This window comes from Cutaneotrichosporon oleaginosum (assembly GCF_008065305.1).
Source record: "Cutaneotrichosporon oleaginosum strain ATCC 20508 chromosome Unknown ATCC20508_contig05, whole genome shotgun sequence".
NCBI classification, from domain to species: domain Eukaryota; kingdom Fungi; phylum Basidiomycota; class Tremellomycetes; order Trichosporonales; family Trichosporonaceae; genus Cutaneotrichosporon; species Cutaneotrichosporon oleaginosum.
Window position 1 is genome coordinate 727,550 of NW_027072174.1, and position 17,927 is coordinate 745,476.

Genomic DNA, 17,927 nt, shown 5'->3' on the forward strand with positions numbered 1-17,927 from the left:
AGATATGCCAGATATGCCAGACAACGATGGCCCCCGTGGGCATCGCAACCGCAAGGACGCCTGCGCCACATACCGTATCAAGACTTTGAAGCCCCTCGAATCCGCATATCGCCAAGAAATCCAGGCTTGCTGCACACTTTGCATGTCTGTTTCTGAACATGCGTGACTACCAACTACGAGCGACGGAGCAATAGAGCAGCGGAACCTCGGTGCTCCCACATGGGTGCGCGTACATTGCAATCTTGTTACGCAACCGCGACCCGACGCACAAGCCCGCACAGCTGCGCTGGCTCTCGGCACCTCTGGGACTGTATACAGACATGCCGAATGGATGCACAATGCTATGCTAGTAGTGGTGATGCTATGTAATGCTAGAGTAATGATGAAGGGTTTCCATTTTGATTAACAGGAAGGTTGAGTGGGTCGGAAGGCTTAGCGGCGCTCGTGCAGGAAAGTACATGCCTCTCCCTGCTTGCAGTCACCTATGAGCCAGAACCTGCACGGCCTAACGCGGTACGGAGCATTAGGGCGGCCGTTAGGCCCCCACTGCCCACGCCCGCCCTGTGCCGCGCGCTGCTGGTGCGCGTTGAAGCCTGACGCGCGGCTCTGGTCCCAGCGGTTGTTGAATCCCGCCTGGTTCTGTGAAGCCAACGATTGCGACTGCGACTGGTAGCTTGAGCCCTGGTTCTGGTTCTGGTTCTGGTTCTGGTTCTGGTTCTGGAACTGGCCCTGATAGCTAGGAGACTGATAGTCGGCTGACTGGCTGGCCTGGTAGCCGTAGTGCTGGTTTTGGTGTTGATTCTGGTTTTGGTGCTGGTTGTATTCGTATCCTTGGGTCTGGGCGGGCGGAGCCGGGATAACGGGAGCGGCAGGCGCCGCTGGAGTGAGGTAGGGAAGGTTGAGCTTGCTGAGAAGATCGGAGACGGACGAGGCAGCGGGAACAGCGGGAGCAGCGGGAGCAGCGGGAGCAGCGGGAGGAACGGGGGCAGTGACCGGAATCGCTTCGAGAGTCGCGGGGCTCCCTGCATAATGGTGCTGCGTATTCATTTGCTTGGTCGCGGCGCCCTGTGACACAATGCGCACACCAATGTCGTCGGGCGTGATTGGCGCCTGTCCAGCAATGTACGAGACGGCGAGAATAGCACGCTCGCGCGCCTCCTGCGCCACGGTTTCGGGAGTGGGTTCCGCTGGACCGACCTCCTGCGCCTCGTAGGGTGCTGGCGGTTTCCACTCCATGGCCTCTTCCACCTCATCGTATATCCGGTGATGCATGACGTTGCCCTCGGCGCGGTTCATGGCCTGCATCGAGTGCCCATGTGCACCTTCCTCCAGGCGCCATGGGGCAGGCTCGAGCTCGTGGGGTGCCTCAGTGAATTCGCGCACAGCGACGAGAGGCCGCTCGCCAGGGTTGTAGCCGGGCGCGTGGTCGACCCAGCGTACAGTGTGGCCTTTGCGGTTGACCTTGCCTTTCTTCGCCTCGGGGCGAGCTACTTCGGCCTTGACGGTAGGCGGAGGGGAACCCGGTCCGTTCTTCAATCGGTTCATTGTGCTCGCAAGAAGGGAGCCGGCGGGCGGGCGAGCAGGGCCGGCCGGGGCGCTGGGCGTCTGCAGGGGGGCCGGGCGCTTCTTGATCGCCGGCATGCCCCGCAGGTTCGGAATCTTGGGCTTAGTGTCTGTCTTGGGTGGACCGGAAAAGAATGACATGCTAGACGTCTTGCTGACGCTGGGCTTGACATCAGCCTTCGTGCTCGGCTTGATATCAGCCTTCGCGCTCGGCCTAACGGATGGCTTGTCAGTTGGCCTCGTGGTACTCTTGCTGCCTGGCTTAGCGTCAGGCCGAACGTCCTTCTTGCGCTTCTTGGCAATCCGCTCATCTTCGGATGAAGACGAGTCCTCGTCATCGCTCAGACGTCTGCCCTTGCGCAGCAGGTCGTCCTGTACGTAATTGAAGTATCGGTTGTAGGCACGCTCGATCACGGGCATCGTCTGAAGGTCTACATCGTCAGCGCTTGTGTGAGAAGTGCTTGGATACTCACTCGCTTCTTCACACTTGTCTCGGAGCTGGGCAGTTAATTCCCTAATGTTAAACTCCTCCATCAAGTCTACCGGCATGTTTGTGCGGGCGAGCAGATTGAACATATTGGTGACGCCTTGCTCGTATGTTTTTGGGTCGGCGATCATAGCCTTGAGCCAGCGGGCGAGGACTTCGGTGTAAACATCGTCATCGGCTAGCTTCCGGAGATATGTGTTCGAGACTCCCTTCTGGAGAGCATCGATAATCAATAGGAGCTGCTGGGGACTGGGCTTGAAAAGCGGCCGGTCTTCCGTGTCTTCATCCTCTTCGCGGCGCTTCCGGAACCACTTGAACAGCAACCCGGGTCGCTCGCGCTGCAAAGAGCCAGCGGTGAGGAGGGGTGCGATGGCGCCAAGATCCTTGTTGTTTGGGATCGCGGGAGCGGAGAACTTGTGCTTGCTCGCTGGTGCGCCAGAGGCAGGACGCTTGAGGGGGCGCTGGGGGGCCTGGTAAAAGGAAGACGAGTCGGCAACCGTCGCCAAGCTCACGCGAGGTGGAATACAGTCACCTGACACGCGTGGGACATCCAGCCGGTGACTGACGGCGTCGACGACCTTTATGGGCTGCGCGGATGGCGAAGAATTTCGTTCCTTTGCGAGGTCATCGAATGGCGAAGGCTCTGGCTCCTCAACTCCAGTGTCTGGCCCCGAGTATTTAGGACTGTCATCGCCGGTCAAGTCGACATATATTGGTGCAGCAGCAAGAGCAGCAGGCTGGAAGCAAACCGGTGGATCTGCCACAGTTGCAGACGCCGACCCCGAACCAAAGCGCGGATCTTGAGGTTGGAATTGGGGTTGAGGCTGCTGCTGCGGCTGCGGCTGCGGCTGCGGCGGCTGAAACTGATACTGCGCCTGATGCTGGGAATGATGCTGGGGCTTGTGCTGGAGTTGATGCTGGGGCGGATTCTGGTTCTGATGCTGGGTCTGTGGCTGCAACTGAGGCTGGGCGAGGTGCGACATCACGCCACTCGGGACGTTAAGAACGCTTGGCCCAGCAGACGCATTCCCGTAAGTCTGACTATGAGGTACCTGGTTAACTTGAATGTTCATAGGATTTGGTTGAACGTTGTTCATGTTCACGTATCCTTGTGGCGGTAACGTTTGCGGCTGTTGCTGTTGATGCTGGGAGATCGGCGTTGTCATATTGTCTGTGGCGTCAGCGGGTGCCACACACGGAAACAAATAGAGGGAATCCTCGCCCGGGAAGCGGAGGCAAAATAGGCATGCCGCGCGGAGCTGAGTGAAAGGTACGACGGCAACGGCGGAAGGCGCGCAAAACCGACATGACCCCTCTCAGGGTTTAACCGTTCAGCCCATCTGGTGGCAGGGATATCTCAGCGAGAGCGCAAGAGCGATTGAAGTGCATGGAGTGGGAACGCGGGCTGGCCAGCGGCGCGGCCGGAGCCGCGGCGAGACAGACAGCGTCGACAGGCCGTCCATGGCATACCTCAAGCTTAATGCTCGAGCTGTCAACACCGCGTTATCCTTCCCGCTTCGTCCTGCAGTGTCACAATGTGGCACACAGCAGAATCAAGGCCATCACGACCTACGCCGTCGCAAATCACCAACGACCCCCACTCGCGCCACTCGCAGAATGGTCCAACCACCACCGCAGTCTCCGCCTAGAGCGTACGCTTCGGTTATCTCGCAAGCTGTGCCTGCCCTCCGGTAGTGTGTTCAAAAGGTAATGCCATGTTCATACTTTCCCATGCCTCATCCCCGAGGCGTTGTCGACTCCTTTGCATAGACCGCAAGGGTCCTTGACACTTACTGTACAGCCCTTGGGCGATGTGTGACGGCTGTGTATATTGTTGAGGTTGAGCGACTTGGTAAAGAGGTGGCAACTGCGCCTGCGACGCTGGGGCTGGAGCCTGCTGGGGTATGTTGAGAAAGCTGAGGTCAATCCCAGGGTGGACGGCCTGGAGAGCTGCGGTCTCTGGCATTCCCTTTAGGACGTTGGTTCTCCAACGTAACCACTGTTCCCACGACTGTCCGGGTAGAAAAGGAAATGGACGAAGTTGAAGCTGCTGCCTCAACCAGTTCTGCAAGTGCGGTTGAGGCCTGTTGATGTCAAGTATCGGCGGCAATCGGTCGTTGATGTGTTGTTAGGAAGGTAGCGGGGTGAAGGATTTGGAGGGCGTGCGGGGCGTGTGAGTTGCAAAACAGCGACTAGGGGGAGGATGCGTACGCAGAGGTCTGAATTATTGCTTCCACGTTGGCGGCCATGCGTCGATAATGGAAACAGAGAGTGGACGGAGGAGAGTAATGAGGATGTGAAGGTCTGGATGGGGAGGAAGAAGATTGGTGACTGAGCGTCACTGTACCACGGGGTTCAGTCTAGGTGGGGTCGGAAACTACAGAACGACACAAGACCCAATTGTACGCGCCGTGTATTGCACACTACGAGGAGGAGAGACCTGGTCTGCAAGTGCGTCTGTGAGCAGCGAGAGGGTGATGCAGGATATGTGAGTTGATGGAAGAGTGTGAGGTGTTGAAGGAGAGGATGATGATGGAGGCCAGATCAGTCAGAAGAGTCTGCGCTCAATTGGTGCAGCCATTAGGAAATCGGGCTAGGGTGCTTAGGGGCGAGCTGGGCAAGAGAAGGGCGAGAGTGGCGAGGCCGACGACAAGCGTTCGAGGCACACTCTGTACAGCCAATCAGCGCGGCGTATCCATTGTGTGGCACTTTAGGTTCCGCCGTCCTCGGCTCACAGGCCACGCCACCCAAACCACGTGTCATCACACACCTCCACCTTTAGCGCTAGCGGCAGTGATCGTCACTCAGTCACTCGGTGCCTGCCGAAGCTGGGTCCACGCACGAGCCTGCAGACAGCAAGCTCTTCCAACTTTGGCCGACATCACCATCTCCACATCTCCATCTTCTCCTTGCTCACTCAATCTTTCCCACGGGGCCCGCCATGTCTTACTCTCCAGGCGCCCATGGGCGCGACGAGGAAGCGGTCCCCATGGTCATCCGCGCCCGCTCTCCACAGCCCCCGACCGCCGAGGAGCTCGAACAGCAACATGTCAAGTGCGTGGCGCTTCCTTCCCTGCTGACCTCAGGCGATATGACGACTTCAGCACAGTTGGTGAGCAAAGGTTGCAAAGCACCAAGCTGATCTTAGATTGGATCCAGGACTCGCTGCGCGAGCGGCATCCGCGCTCACATCGCCAGCCCAGACCTGGGAGTCTGAGGGATCGCCTGAATAATCTTGACGGCGCACCGGGGTGGCTATGGCGCCTTCTCATGCGCGCCCTGCGCGAAGGAGAGAGCTATGTCATCATTACTTTGACTGGTACGCCTCGCGTCTGATTGAGATCTAATCCCAGGCATCGGAATCGGGCTGAGCGCTGCATTAATGTCAATCATGACGGCGTGGCTCGCCGATCTCAAACTTGGGCGGTGCTCGACCGGCTGGTGGCTCAGCCGCAAGTTTTGCTGTCTCGAAGTATCAGATGAGGGCGAGAGCTGCGAGGAGTGGAACCGTTGGGGTCTGTTCCAGCCGTTCCCGTGGATCGCTTATGTCCTGTATGCTGTGAGCTCACATGATCAGCGTGCGGAGCTGACCTCAGGCTATGTTCGCATTCACAGCCGCATACCTCGTCCGCAGCTTCGCACCATATGCCGCCGGCTCAGGTATCTCCGAGATCAAGTGCATTCTTGGAGGGTTTATCATCAAAGGATATCTCGGGCTCGAGACGCTCATCCTCAAGGCTATGACTCTGGTGAGAGCAACGCCGGCGTCACTAACTGCAGCCACTCGCCATCGGATCCGGTCTTGCAGTTGGCAAAGAAGGTCCCTCCGTACATGTTGCGTGCGCCGTTGGTAATGTGGTCGCTCGACTATTCCCACGATATCGTGACAGCCAGTGTGAGTCCCGTCTGCCATGCCTCTGGCCCCATTGACCAGAAGTAAAAATGCGCGAGATCTTAACAGCATCCAGCGCCGCTGGTGTTGCTGTTGCTTTCGGCTCCCCCATTGGTGGTGTGCTCTTCTCTATTGAGGTGAGGTTTCATCTACGTCTGACACTGACTTCAGGAAATGAACCAGGCATTTTCCACAAGAACAATGTGGCGCAGCTTCGTCTGCGCCTTGGTCGCGACTTTCACCCTTGCCTCAGTCGATCCCTTCCGGACTGGCAAGCTTGTCTTGTTCCAGGTCTCGTACGACCGCGATTGGCATTACTTCGAGATCCCAGCGTACATCATTATCGGTATCTTTGGGGTGAGTCTAGTTCGGAGTCTCAGAACCCATGTTGCCAGTCGGCTAATCGATAGGGCTGCTACGGCGCGTTCGTGTCCAAGTTCAATATTCAAGTTGCCGCGTTCCGTCGGAGGCATCTTGCCGCTCACGGCGTAGCCGAGGCTGTCATTCTTGCGACTATAACGGGTTTCATCTCTTACCTTAATCGCTTCCTGCGCATCGATATGACGGAGATGATGTCCATCCTCTTCCGAGAGTGCGAGGGCGGTGGCGACACCGATGGTCTCTGCCAGGCCTCCTCACAATGGAGCAACGTAAATTCGCTTCTCATAGCTACGATCCTCCGCATCGGATTCATCATTGTCACGTACGGTGCCAAGGTGCCCGCCGGTATCTTTGTACCGTCCATGGCTGTAGGTGCGACTTTTGGCCGGATGGTCGGCATCATCGTCAAGGCTATACAGCAGTGAGTGGCCTCCTTTCAACTTAGAGCTCACCGCAGGTCGAACCCCAAGGCTCCGTGGTTTGCAGCAGCCTGTCTACCTGACCAGCCGTGCATCACGCCGGGAACATATGCGTTCCTTGGCGCTGCGTCGACGCTTGGGGGCATTACTGGCCTAACTGTCACTGTCGTTGTCATCATGTTCGAGCTTACCGGCGCGTTGACCTACATCCTACCTACTATGGTGAGTCCAGATGCAATCACAGACGCTGACACCAGATCGTCGTTCTCGTCACTAAAGCTGTCAGCGATCAGATTGGCAAGGGAGGCATCGCAGACCAAATGATCCGCTTCAACGGCTACCCGTTCTTGGAGAAGGAAGACGCTGAATCTGGCAAATCTTTGCTTGAGCCCAGTAAGTGTCTGTGACGCACACCATGAACAGCTGTGCTGATATCAGTCTCCCACATCATGCGCAAGGACATCGTCGTCATGCCCTCTGATGGGATCTCACTTGCCGAGCTGAACGAGATTGTTCAGAGCACCGACTACCAGGGCTACCCAGTGGTTCAGTCTTCCACGAAGCGCACAATAAAGGGCTTCATCCGGAAGAACGACCTGCGGTACGCGCTCGACCGCGCGAGGCGGATCTACAAGCTTTCTCCCAATGCTCTCTGCACCTTCTCGCAGTTTGTCGACGCGCGGGGTGACGATTCAGGACTGCTGCCGCACCCCGACATTGTGGTCCCCGAAGCCGCCTTCGGCTCAGAGGTGACCACCGTCGACTTTGGGCAGTATGTTGACGAGATTCCGCTCAACGTACCGCCTAAGATGCCGCTCGAGATCGTGCTTCAGCTCTTCCGCCGCATGGGACCCCGCGTCATCCTTGTCAACCACGAGGGTCAACTCGCTGGCATGGTCACGATCAAGGATCTGCTGCGACACGAGGCGGGCGAGAAGGCTGCACAGGAGGTGGCTGCCGCCGCTGCGGCTAGTACGGGCCACCAGCGGGCAGGCTCGTGGGGGGAATGGACGCCGACGCCGGACCCAGCCGGCCGGCAGCTCGAGGGCCTTCTCGAGGATGGGCTGGTGTGGGCGCAGACGCGTGGAGTGGGCGTAGTCAACGAGGTGATCTCGCGTGTGCGGAGCGCGCGACCTGGCAATATCCGTGTCAGTCGCGATACGTATGGGTTTGAGATGAGTGACGAGGGAAGACGGAGCGGGTGATCGTGTCGTAGATTCTAGACATGCATGGCTGTAATTTCTAAGTGTATCAAGGTTTCATGATAGTGCTTTGTACACCAACTTGAAGCGCCTACCCTGCCTCCCACCACCGGTCCACCATGCGCTCACGTCGTTACGCACTCGTACCCCAGCGCCAAAGCCACAGGGCAGCGCGCTCCACCATCTCGGGCGTGCACACGTGTCCCCGCTCCTGCTGGATCCAGAACTGGACATCGCCCGGATATTCCTCCATGATGCCCTTGAGGGCCTGCGCGCCGAGGGCATACGGCACCATGGCGTCGACCTCACCGTACAGACAGAGAATCTTCTTGCCCATGTACGCGCCGGGCGGAGTGGCGCGCTCGTACACGCGCCTCAAGCTGGCCGGGTATGGCTTGGCGGGGGTGCCGAGCGTGCCCTCGCGCTCGCTAGCGATGGTCAGGAGTGTGCCGAGGCGCTCTGGCGGAATGGAGACGATGGGCACGCCGACACGCACGCGCGGATCGTCGCGCAGCAGACGCCATGCAACGTGACCTGGTGTTAGTGACGAGGCTGCAGCCAGTCCGGCGCTGGACGAAGCCAGAGACCAAACTCGAGACTCACCGCCCATGCTGACGCCGCTTGCCATCCAGCGCGTGATAACACGCTCGTCGAGCGGGAAGAGGTAGGACGCGAGGAAGTCCATTACGAGCTGGTAGTCATGCACGCCACCTGTGACGACTGTGAGCATGTCCGCGGGCCGCATGGGGTGGCGGTAAGTCGAGAGGCCGTCGGGGTTGCGCCTACGGTCGCCGTGGTTACGCTGGTCGAGAGTGACGACGAGAAGGTCGTGCGTCGTCTCGCGCCCGCCTTCGCGCGCCAGGCGCAGCGACTCGCCCACCAGACCCGACGCCATCGCCGCCATCTGCTTGGCCTTGTTTGCCCACCCATGCGCGAGCATCTGGCGTGAGCGGATACAGATACGGTCGTGAATCGACGCGCGACGCCGACTGTGCCACTCACCACCACCGAGATGGGACGCGTGCTGTCTTTGATCTCCTCCAGGCCGTACACGTTCACGGCGAGGTCGACGAGCCACACATGCTTGTGCGAGGCGTCGGGGTGGCCAAGCGCGAGGTTGCCGAAGTCCATGACGTGCGCCGCGTCCATCGGGTTGATCTTGCGCGCGTCCATCATAGCGCGGTCGGTCGGAATCGGCACATGGTCCGGGTGCGGGACATGCATGTCGTCTGGATTCTTGATGTGGTCCTTCATCTCGAGGGACATGTCGCGAGGGCGGGGGTGGCAGGGGGAGAATGAACGGTGAAGTCGATATGTGGTGAAGATACAGATCAAGTTGGATGGAGCGGAAAGCAAAAACACCATACCCGAGCCGAATCCCGGCTGTACCACGGTCGGACGTTGCCGATGCCCAGTCGTTCCGGACGCGACATGCCCGATGCGACTTCCCATCAGATTCTGGGTCGCCAAGTAGACGGTAGCACCAGGGGCATCGAAATTTTCATAACTCAATACAAGTGCGAAACATGAAGGTGGCAAGCGTGATGAGACGCTGCAGAGTCCGGTACAACTGGGCGGACAGTGGACGGGGTAACAGGGTATTTTGACTGGCCATTGTTGCTGATGGGGCTTGACTGGCATATAGCTTAGTGATCGTGTCTTTGCATGTTGCGTTGGTGCGTTGGTGCGTGGGTGATTCGTACAGGACGTGAGGGTAATGGGCCGAGCGGCCCGTGGGGCTAGCGACCCTGCGCGGGGTAGTCCGGCTGATACCTGCGCAAGGGCTGGGGCTTGTACGCGCTCACAAACTGTTGATAGCGGTACTCGTGCGAGTACGCCTGCGCGGCGCTCGTAGTGTAGGCCGGGTGACAAGGAGGGTGGTACGAATCCTCAAACGAGGGGCCGAGGGAGAGCTTCTCCAGAGTGGAGGGAGCGAACGGCTCGGTGAACGACACAGTCTCGGCCGGCGGCGTGAGGAGAACGCTAGAAGATGCCGATGAGAATGAGATGGTTGAGTTGCGGCGGGCGGAGTAGTGAGGAGCCCACGGATCGCATACCGGCTGCGACGGCGGACTTGAAACCTTGTTGCGGCGCTCGATAACGCTGCCCTCGAAGTAGGAAGCAGCGAGGCCACGGTAACCCGTCTGCTGAGGAACGGGGAGGGAGGGTGTGGCACCAGCCTCGAAGGGCAGATCGACGTCGTAAGTGAGGGTACGCGGGCTGCTGTGGAAACCAGCAGGGGGAGGCACAACCGCCGGAGGACGCGTACGACGGCCGATCCACGATGGCGAAGGGAGGTCGCCCTTCAACAGGCGCCAATGCACGGGCGACGTGGGGGTGGGTGGGAGGGTTGGACTGCGGCCCTTCTGCTGCAGTTAGCATCGTCCGTGATTGGATATCTCGACTCACCTCCCACGCCTTGGAGCACAGACCCATAAGAGCCTTGGCGGCAGTGTGTTGATCCTCCTCGACGGCCGGGAGCTCGACGTCGACGGGTCCAGCAGGGAAAGAGACGGTTGGCGCAGGTCTCTTGGTGATAATCGCCGATGGGCGGCGCTGATGACGGAGCCGTGGTGACGGAGTGATTGGCATCTTGGTGGGCCGGGTGTCAGTCTGGGGGGTGTTGGCGCGGGGCGGGGGGAGCGTCTCCGATGCACTTGATGTGCGGCGGACTGATGCAATAGGCATGACGGGCGCATACGTGTCGGGCAAGAACACGTCAAGGGGGACCGACTCGGGATCGGCCCCAGCCTCTATGGCGGCATTGCGTGCCTCTTGAGCGTCTTCGTGGGCTCTCTTGCGCCACTTCCACTGCTCCTTAGGGCGGTGGAATCCCTTTTCGGCAAGCTAAGCATGTCAGCGTCTCTTTCCCAGGGTTGATCGTATCGCCCCGCTAGTCCCTCTAGCCTCCACAGTGGGACATGGAATTTGGGGGACTGAAGGAATGGAAAGTAGTTGACTTACCCAGAGCCCGCAGGCGTTGCAGAGCATGGGGCGATCACCATCGCTCTTGCCGTGAGCACCACCACGGTCACTGCGCCAGAGGTTGGTGTGTTTCTAGTGTGAGTGCTGTTATTGTGAGATCGGAGGTAATGCGATGCAGGCGGATGTGGCGGGTCCGCTGGGATGAATGGATGGGTATAGGCGGTACGTGCGGAGATGTCTTGTTGGCAGGACTTACCTCAGTGCAGCCGCAGTTGGCGCAAGTCCCGGGACGGATTGAGCGGGTCTTGCGCCCGCGAGCTCCGTTCGACTTGGACATACTGTTCTTGCGGGAACGGAACGACGAGGTCGTGCGGCCCGCACGGGTCTTTGCGATGGACGGAGCCATTGTAACTACCGGGGAGAAGAGTACGAGGATAGGGTCGGGGGGTGCGGGAGATGGAGATGGAGGGAGTGATGAGACGAGAGGGAAACCAATCAACCTGGTCAGCACAATGTATCCGCGCGTGGGGTGTGGGGTGCGTGGGACTCCAAATACTGGGATGCGCGTCGTCGTCGTTGCTCCGAACGTCGACACACGCCAGTCACCTGTCATCCTCCCGACTACTCCTCCCATCGACCCAAACCCCCATGTTGCCATCGCACAGCCTCCAAAGGTACTGCAGGCCCTGCGGTGGATATGTAGTGTGGCGTCGGGGCTTTCGTGATGGTTTCCCCGCAAAATCGACTCGTCGCCACAATGCATGGCATGTGCGATAGTGTGACCCGCTGGGGGCATGGGAGGAGACACACATGCCGGTGGCGGTGGGAGCGGCGAGAGAGAACAACGGGAAGATGTGTGAAAGAGTCGACTCACGGCGTGGGGTTCTTGTAAAGTTGCAAGATGAGAAGCGATGTGGGGAGCACAATGGTTATATGTAGGAAAGGGTGTGGTGGGAAGATGTGGTAAGACAAATGGAGAGGTGAATGTGAATGAGTTGTTTGTGACACAGGCGGAGCCTGGAACAACTTGAATTGAGCTAACGCCCACTGGGTACTGTGTAGCCTGGCTTGACTGAAAAAGACGTGTAGATGGTATGCGTCCGTGAGGTCGTTCGATACTCTGCCTAAGTTGGCGAGCAGTAAAAAAGGGTGTGGTCGAGTTCGGTGGCTGTCGGTGCACGTCGTGTATGCGTGTGCGGTATATGGCACCGATGTAAGATGGCACGCTTGAAACCCCGGGGTTGCCGGAGTATATACAACTTCGGGGGTGCGGATGGGGGGCTTAAGAGCTGAGAGATTCGCGAGCGAGATGGAGGCGAAAGCCAGGAGTGTGTGATGGTGTAGCGGAACAGAAGGGGGGGAGAGGGGATGGAAGAGCGATGGTGGCTTTGGGGGACGCACACGAGTGTAGCGATGAGAGGAAAGGATGGGGGGCGAGCGAGGATGGATGCGCCTTCGGGTCTTATGAGGGCGAGCGAAGATGAATGTTTGGCCCCAGCTAGAGGCGAGAATGAGTGAGGCAGCAACGCACCCAGGTGGTTTTGGCGGATTGGGCGAAATGGACAGAGGGCGCCACACCAACGCGCAACCACACCTTGATCGTGCTCGGACCGCTGGCGTGAAAGAGATCCCTTCATTCTCTGGTGTGGGTGCAATAATCTCGCCTCTGGTCTGGCGCCCTCGATTCGGCTCTACTGCCACTATTGAATGCGCGACGCGTCTCGGCGGTGTAACTTTGTAATGTGCCATGTCCTGGCACATTGTCCTGGAGATGCGGAATATCCTGCAGTCCTGGAATGAGCGGATCGGAGCCTGAAGCAGCTGATGGGGAGTCTGGGAGAGCTTCTCCTTCTCCTTCTCTGCCATTCCTGTTCCAACTTCCACCTCGAGCCCCCAGGCAATCACCACAGTCACAGCCTTGGTCGGTGCGCTTCTCGCGCTTGTTCCCACTGCGCCCTTGGCGCCCCGTTCCCCCGACTATCTCCAAGTCCCTCCGCCCACGTTCTCAGCCCGCGCCTCCATTCGGGTGCCCAAGCCTCCAGGCCTCCAGATCTAGGTACATAATCACTGTCCGCTCTTGGCTTGAGTGCCGCCAGCGATGCAGGATACCGGGGATGCAGGATTGCAGGAATGAGAGGAGGGAGGGGAGGAAGAGAGGGGAGGGAGGGAGGGAGGGAGGGAAGGAGAGGTAGGCGGGGTGCGAGAGCTTGGACACCCAGGAAAGACTGGCCGCGGCCCGGCGGCATGTGCTCTGTCCATCCTCGATCCCCTTCAAGCGTGCTCATTGGGAGTCCGACGTCGTACCATGGGCGGTAGAATTGTGCACCGGAGAGACTTCTCGGTTACCACCAATGACTCAGCGAGAAATAGGTTAAAGGTTCAATGTCGCGCAAGGGTGGTGAGGTACGCGGACGTGGCAGGGCATGGGCCACCCGAGGGGCTGCGGGGTGACGATATTCGTAAGCATACCAAATCAGTGACCCGTAGCCCCAAAGTGGCAGAGAACAGCGCACAGTTAGCTGGCCGTGCCAGAAATTGAGTTGCGCTCGTCTGTGCAGCTGCCTCAATCCGGCATGAGCTACATCCGCCGTCCATGCTGTGGGTCCCGTGAATCCCGTGGATCCGGGCGAGTAGTAGCAGTAATGTTCCCCTCCCCCCGCGCTCGCCAAGGGGTACCCCGCACGTCGGAGGGGGTAGGAGATTGTAGAATGGAGCAAGGAGCAAGGAGCAGCCGAAAGCCGGAGCGCGGAGCATCAAGATCCGCGCATTGTGACCCGCCTCTGTTCCCAATCGCTCCACCGCGGCGGGAAGTTGCGGGCTGCATGCTATCCGCGTGCATCGGCGATGGTCGGCCTTGGGGCACGGAAACCAAAGGACGCGCGAGGAAGAGAGAGACACCAGAGAAGTGGTGGCCAGGGCATCTACTGTTGACTCCTGCAGTCCGACGCGCTCAGACTCGCGACGCTCATACCGCTTCCCAATGTGCGTGGCGCATGAGCCTCCTACATTCCTGGGGCATGCCTGACGCCCGAGCCGGGTGTCGCTGTTGACTGGCCAGGTGGCAGTGTTGCGCAACATCTGTTAGGGATGTTTGGTATGTTGAGGCGTCATGTTGCAATCTTGATATTAGTTAGGTGTCGCCTGCGGAATGGCTAATCTCGCCGGAGGAATGCAAGCGGGGTCTCCTCTCCGGGCCGCCGGCAGGAGCACAGCGGGCCCGCAACATTGGTATTGCCGTGCGTCGCTGTCATGCATGCAATGCAGGGCGCATCGGTCTCATGGCCCCGCTGATCTGGCTAGTGAGGTGAGCCTGATTAACATATGGTTGGCACCTCGTCACGAGCTGGATGAGTTTTATCAAGGTCCGGATGAGTTTCATCACGTCAGTTCCTCTCAAGGAAGAGACCGAGTGGGATTCGCTCACGCTGTCCACCTTGCGAATCATGAGCGTCTAACAGCCTTCCATCATTGGAAGAGAGGTGGAGGGCTTCACCGGGGGCTTCACCATCAACCCGGTGTCAGCTGGATATCAGGTGCTTGGTAGTTGATCAGCCGATTCCCTCCGCCCCTTCCCCGGCGGCTCCGATCAAGTAGCTCGTAGCTCACAGGGGACATGGCGCAAGATGACGGACGACGGTGCCTGTTCGCACGGCCTGTTCGGTGGCGCCGCCGACAATACAGCCATTGACGCCGCTGCACGGACCGCTGAGCTTGTTCCCTGCAACAACCTCGGACTGTTGAGGCCCAGAAGACGCCTCGCTGCCTCGTGATGATCGGTGGCGCTGCAAAGTCACATGACTCGGCGCGGCTAGCTGTACCGGAGTCTGCGGTGCGCCGAGTGCCCCCGAGTGTGGCCGACGGAGAGACTGTGATGGTGGGCATCGCGCGATCGCGACTGCGATTGTGGGTCAGCTGTGAGTCTGGAAGCATGCACGGATCTGCCGCGTGTGAGTGGCGTAGGGAGTGGGTGGCGATGGTAGCGAGTACGATGGTGAGTGCGAAGCATTGGGGGCGGCGAGGAAAGAGTGCAAGATGGAGTGGAAGGCAGAGTGAATGCGATGGGAGATTGAGAGAGCGCCGAACGTTAGTCTGTTTCTTTGACGTTGGGTAGTCGATTGCACGCCGCCCAATCCAATGGCGGTGACGTCGTTGACTCTGCCGCCACCCAAAGAGGTATGTGATACCCACGTTATCATCACGTGACTTGAGTGGGACCGGTGCACGTCCCGAGACGCTCAGTGTGCTCAGGCGTCAACACGCGCCTCATTCTGCCAGCTGCCTCCAAGACACCGATTCAGACATCATCGCCGACCCCCCCATGGCGTCTCAGGATGATGCAGGCGCGTTTATCCGCCCCGCCGCGGCCGAGATACAGTGAGGGAACGAGATCTGGCCGTTCCAGCTAACCCAAGGGTGGCGTGGAGGGCCCTCTTCTCCGACCCAATGCTCAGTGCGAGCTCTCTCAAGGCGGAGGCCAGTGGTGCGGGTTTAGGGCCGGCCGGGGACGACGGCGGCGTTATTCTGCGCTCCGTGTATTGGAGGGTGAGCCGTTGTCCGAGCACATCTGATGGCAGTTCTACCTCGGACTCCTCCCTCCCCCGGATGACCTTGACCTCTTCCCTCCAGCGCTGGCCGCCGCGCGCAGAAGCTATGAAGACCTGCGCGAACGCTTTCTAGTTGCGCCGGATGGACGCTGGGCTGCCGACTGCACTGGTGGCGAGGGGTACGCAACCTCATCGCCGAAGACGGCGTGGATCGACCCGTTGAGTCTCGACGGAGGCTCACCATGGAAGACATGGTTCGCCCACATCGAACTCCGCGCCACGATCCGCCAGGACGTCGACCGCACCTTCCCCGACATCCCCTACTTCTCGCAGGAGCATGTTCGGCGCGCCCTCACCACCATGCTCTTCCTGTTCTCCATCACTAACCCCGATGTCGGATACCGACAGGTATGCGATGTCGTTGCGTGGCTGACGTTTAGGGCATGCACGAGTTGCTGGCGGTGTGCCTTGTGACGGTGGACCGTGACTCGGTCGTTGCTGAGCCAGGGAGGGCGCGACCGTCCCCACTCCTCACCACCCCGACCGCGGTGCGCGACGAGGCAATGATCTCCACCCTTGACCGCGCCTACACAGAACATGACGCGTTCCAGCTCTTTCTGCAGATCATGAAGCCTGCAAAAGCCTTCTACGAGTGGCGAGCTGAGGAAGGCAGGGTACGCTCCCCCGCGGTGCAGGCGCTGACTTGAGCCGCGACAGGCAGCCGCGGCCGGACCTGTGGCCCCCATCATCACCCGCTGTGTCCACATCCAAGGCCTACTGAGACGCGTCGACCCCCAGCTATGGGAGCGGCTCGAGAGTGAGGGTGTCGAGCCTCAAATATGGGCCATGTGAGCTTGACCCGATATATTCCGCTGACAGCAGCCGCTGGATCCGTCTTATCCTCACACGAGAACTGCCGTTTCCAGAGGCGCTCCGTCTGTGGGATGGCATGTTTGCCGAGGACCCAACTCTCGGCATTCTAGATTATGTCTGCCTGGCAATGCTTCTCTTAATCCGCAATGAACGTAAGTCCGAATACCTCCTTGTCGAGCTCACTCCTAGTCATTCATGCCGACTATCCAACATTGCTCACCCACCTCCTGCACTATCCATCACCATCCAAAACGTACCCCTTCAAACCAGCTCTCATTCTTTCACAGGCCAAAATCCTGCGCGCAAACCGTACATCCGCGTCAGGCGCCGAGGTTGTGATGCAAAACCACGAAATACTCGGCGTTAAAGCTGGCGGCCCCGACATTGCTGACAACCCGATCGACCCCGACGCGACGACCCCTAACTCATACCATCTCGGTAGTGGGACGTCTCCCTCGCCGCGTCCTGGGTCTGCGACGCGTGGCAAAGCACGAGCAGGGATGCAAGGGCTTGCACAGGGGCTATTTGAGCGCGCCCAGAAAGCCGGGCTGGATAAAGCATTCTTGTCGACTGTCAATGACCTGAGGGTAAGTGGTAACTTGAGTGCGCTGTGCGCTGACCGTGCAGAGCTCCCTCCCTGACAGCACATCGGCTTACTCATTCCTCAACTTCTCTCCCTCACAAACCCCAAACACCAATACGCCAGGGCCATACTCATCAATTCCGTCGACAGCATCTGCGCTTCCGCGCCCCGTGTTCCAGAAGGAGCACAGCGACGACACAGAGTCAATCTCGTCAGCCAAGTCATTGCGCGACGCAGAGCGTCAGCTTGCCGAGGTTCGGTTAGCCATGCTGAGCATGGGCAAGGCAATGACTGAGTGGATGAGCGTGCTGCGCGAGGGGGAGGAGGGACCAGAGGCCGCCGAGGCGTGGACTGGCCTGAATCGTGTCCGAGACACGCTGCTGGAGGCTGCAGGCCAGGAAGTAGATGACCTCGTCAAAGATTGGGCGTGGAATGACGCGCTCGACGCGTCCCGCAGCCGCTCCTCTAGTGAACAGCCGACGCCCATCGAACCTCCATCGGTTGCGTCACTACCGCCACCATTGCCATCTCTCTCACCGCCCAGGACGGAGGAAGCGCAAGTTACACCTAAGGCCAAGTCTACAGCACGCATGGCAAACAGCAGCAATCTCCCTACGCCACCAGATAGAACGAGGCCCCAACTACATCTCTCGAACCGACCCGACCAACCTGCGCCAGGCCTTACGCGCACGCTTCACCATCCGCGCCCGTCTTTTGGCGCAAACCCAGCTACGCGCCTGTCCAGCCACTTGGACGCGTCATCCGTCCCTGTCAGGCATGCCGCGCGGGTGGTTTCACCGCCGACGTCTCCCTCGCCTCCACAGGACATGGATCCGCTGGCAGGTCTTGGCGTCGAGGCGATCCCACTCGACCACGCCCGTGAGTCGCGACGGCGATCGGCCATCTTTCGAGGCTCCCCTGGCTCGGGCGCAGGCAGCACGGCCACCAGTCCCCGCATGGCCGTCGGCAGCGACCCTCTCGGCGTGCACCTGTAACCTTGTATGCATCCTTGTAACGCGTTTGTCAGACGCGGTGCTTAGTGACCATGGACGGGACGC

The 17,927-nt window shown here is 59.5% G+C and overlaps 6 protein-coding genes across 6 annotated transcripts; 3 read left to right on the top strand and 3 right to left on the bottom strand.

Moving 5' to 3' along the window:
- Positions 1 to 432: 432 nt before the first annotated feature.
- Positions 433 to 3,216, bottom strand: COLE_05817 (uncharacterized protein; the record flags this gene model as incomplete). The annotated part of the gene is made up of 2 exons (XM_018419626.2): positions 433 to 1,994; positions 2,037 to 3,216. The coding sequence occupies 2 exons, from the start codon at positions 3,214 to 3,216 to the stop codon at positions 433 to 435; spliced, it is 2,742 nt and encodes a 913-aa protein (XP_018276840.1).
- A 221-nt stretch (positions 3,217 to 3,437) lies between these two features.
- On the top strand, positions 3,438 to 3,761 carry COLE_05818 (uncharacterized protein; the record flags this gene model as incomplete). The annotated part of the gene is made up of 1 exon (XM_018423939.2): positions 3,438 to 3,761. One exon carries the CDS (start codon positions 3,438 to 3,440, stop codon positions 3,759 to 3,761), a length of 324 nt encoding a protein of 107 aa, XP_018276839.1.
- A 1,230-nt stretch (positions 3,762 to 4,991) lies between these two features.
- COLE_05819 (uncharacterized protein) lies at positions 4,992 to 7,947 on the top strand (the record flags this gene model as incomplete). Its single annotated transcript, XM_018423938.2, has 12 exons — positions 4,992 to 5,104; positions 5,137 to 5,162; positions 5,199 to 5,369; positions 5,404 to 5,609; positions 5,647 to 5,799; positions 5,831 to 5,945; positions 5,988 to 6,079; positions 6,114 to 6,299; positions 6,353 to 6,744; positions 6,781 to 6,964; positions 7,000 to 7,135; positions 7,181 to 7,947. 12 exons carry the CDS (start codon positions 4,992 to 4,994, stop codon positions 7,945 to 7,947), a joined length of 2,541 nt encoding a protein of 846 aa, XP_018276838.1.
- A 130-nt stretch (positions 7,948 to 8,077) lies between these two features.
- COLE_05820 (uncharacterized protein) lies at positions 8,078 to 9,117 on the bottom strand (the record flags this gene model as incomplete). The annotated part of the gene is made up of 3 exons (XM_018420479.2): positions 8,078 to 8,478; positions 8,548 to 8,884; positions 8,947 to 9,117. The coding sequence occupies 3 exons, from the start codon at positions 9,115 to 9,117 to the stop codon at positions 8,078 to 8,080; spliced, it is 909 nt and encodes a 302-aa protein (XP_018276837.2).
- Positions 9,118 to 9,683: 566 nt separating this feature from the next.
- COLE_05821 (uncharacterized protein) lies at positions 9,684 to 10,632 on the bottom strand (the record flags this gene model as incomplete). Its single annotated transcript, XM_018423937.2, has 2 exons — positions 9,684 to 10,310; positions 10,354 to 10,632. The coding sequence occupies 2 exons, from the start codon at positions 10,630 to 10,632 to the stop codon at positions 9,684 to 9,686; spliced, it is 906 nt and encodes a 301-aa protein (XP_018276836.1).
- A 4,555-nt stretch (positions 10,633 to 15,187) lies between these two features.
- On the top strand, positions 15,188 to 17,864 carry COLE_05822 (uncharacterized protein; the record flags this gene model as incomplete). The annotated part of the gene is made up of 8 exons (XM_018426884.2): positions 15,188 to 15,243; positions 15,282 to 15,411; positions 15,444 to 15,821; positions 15,854 to 16,087; positions 16,122 to 16,261; positions 16,296 to 16,438; positions 16,476 to 16,873; positions 16,914 to 17,864. The coding sequence occupies 8 exons, from the start codon at positions 15,188 to 15,190 to the stop codon at positions 17,862 to 17,864; spliced, it is 2,430 nt and encodes an 809-aa protein (XP_018276835.1).
- Between the last annotated feature and the right edge of the window lie 63 nt (positions 17,865 to 17,927).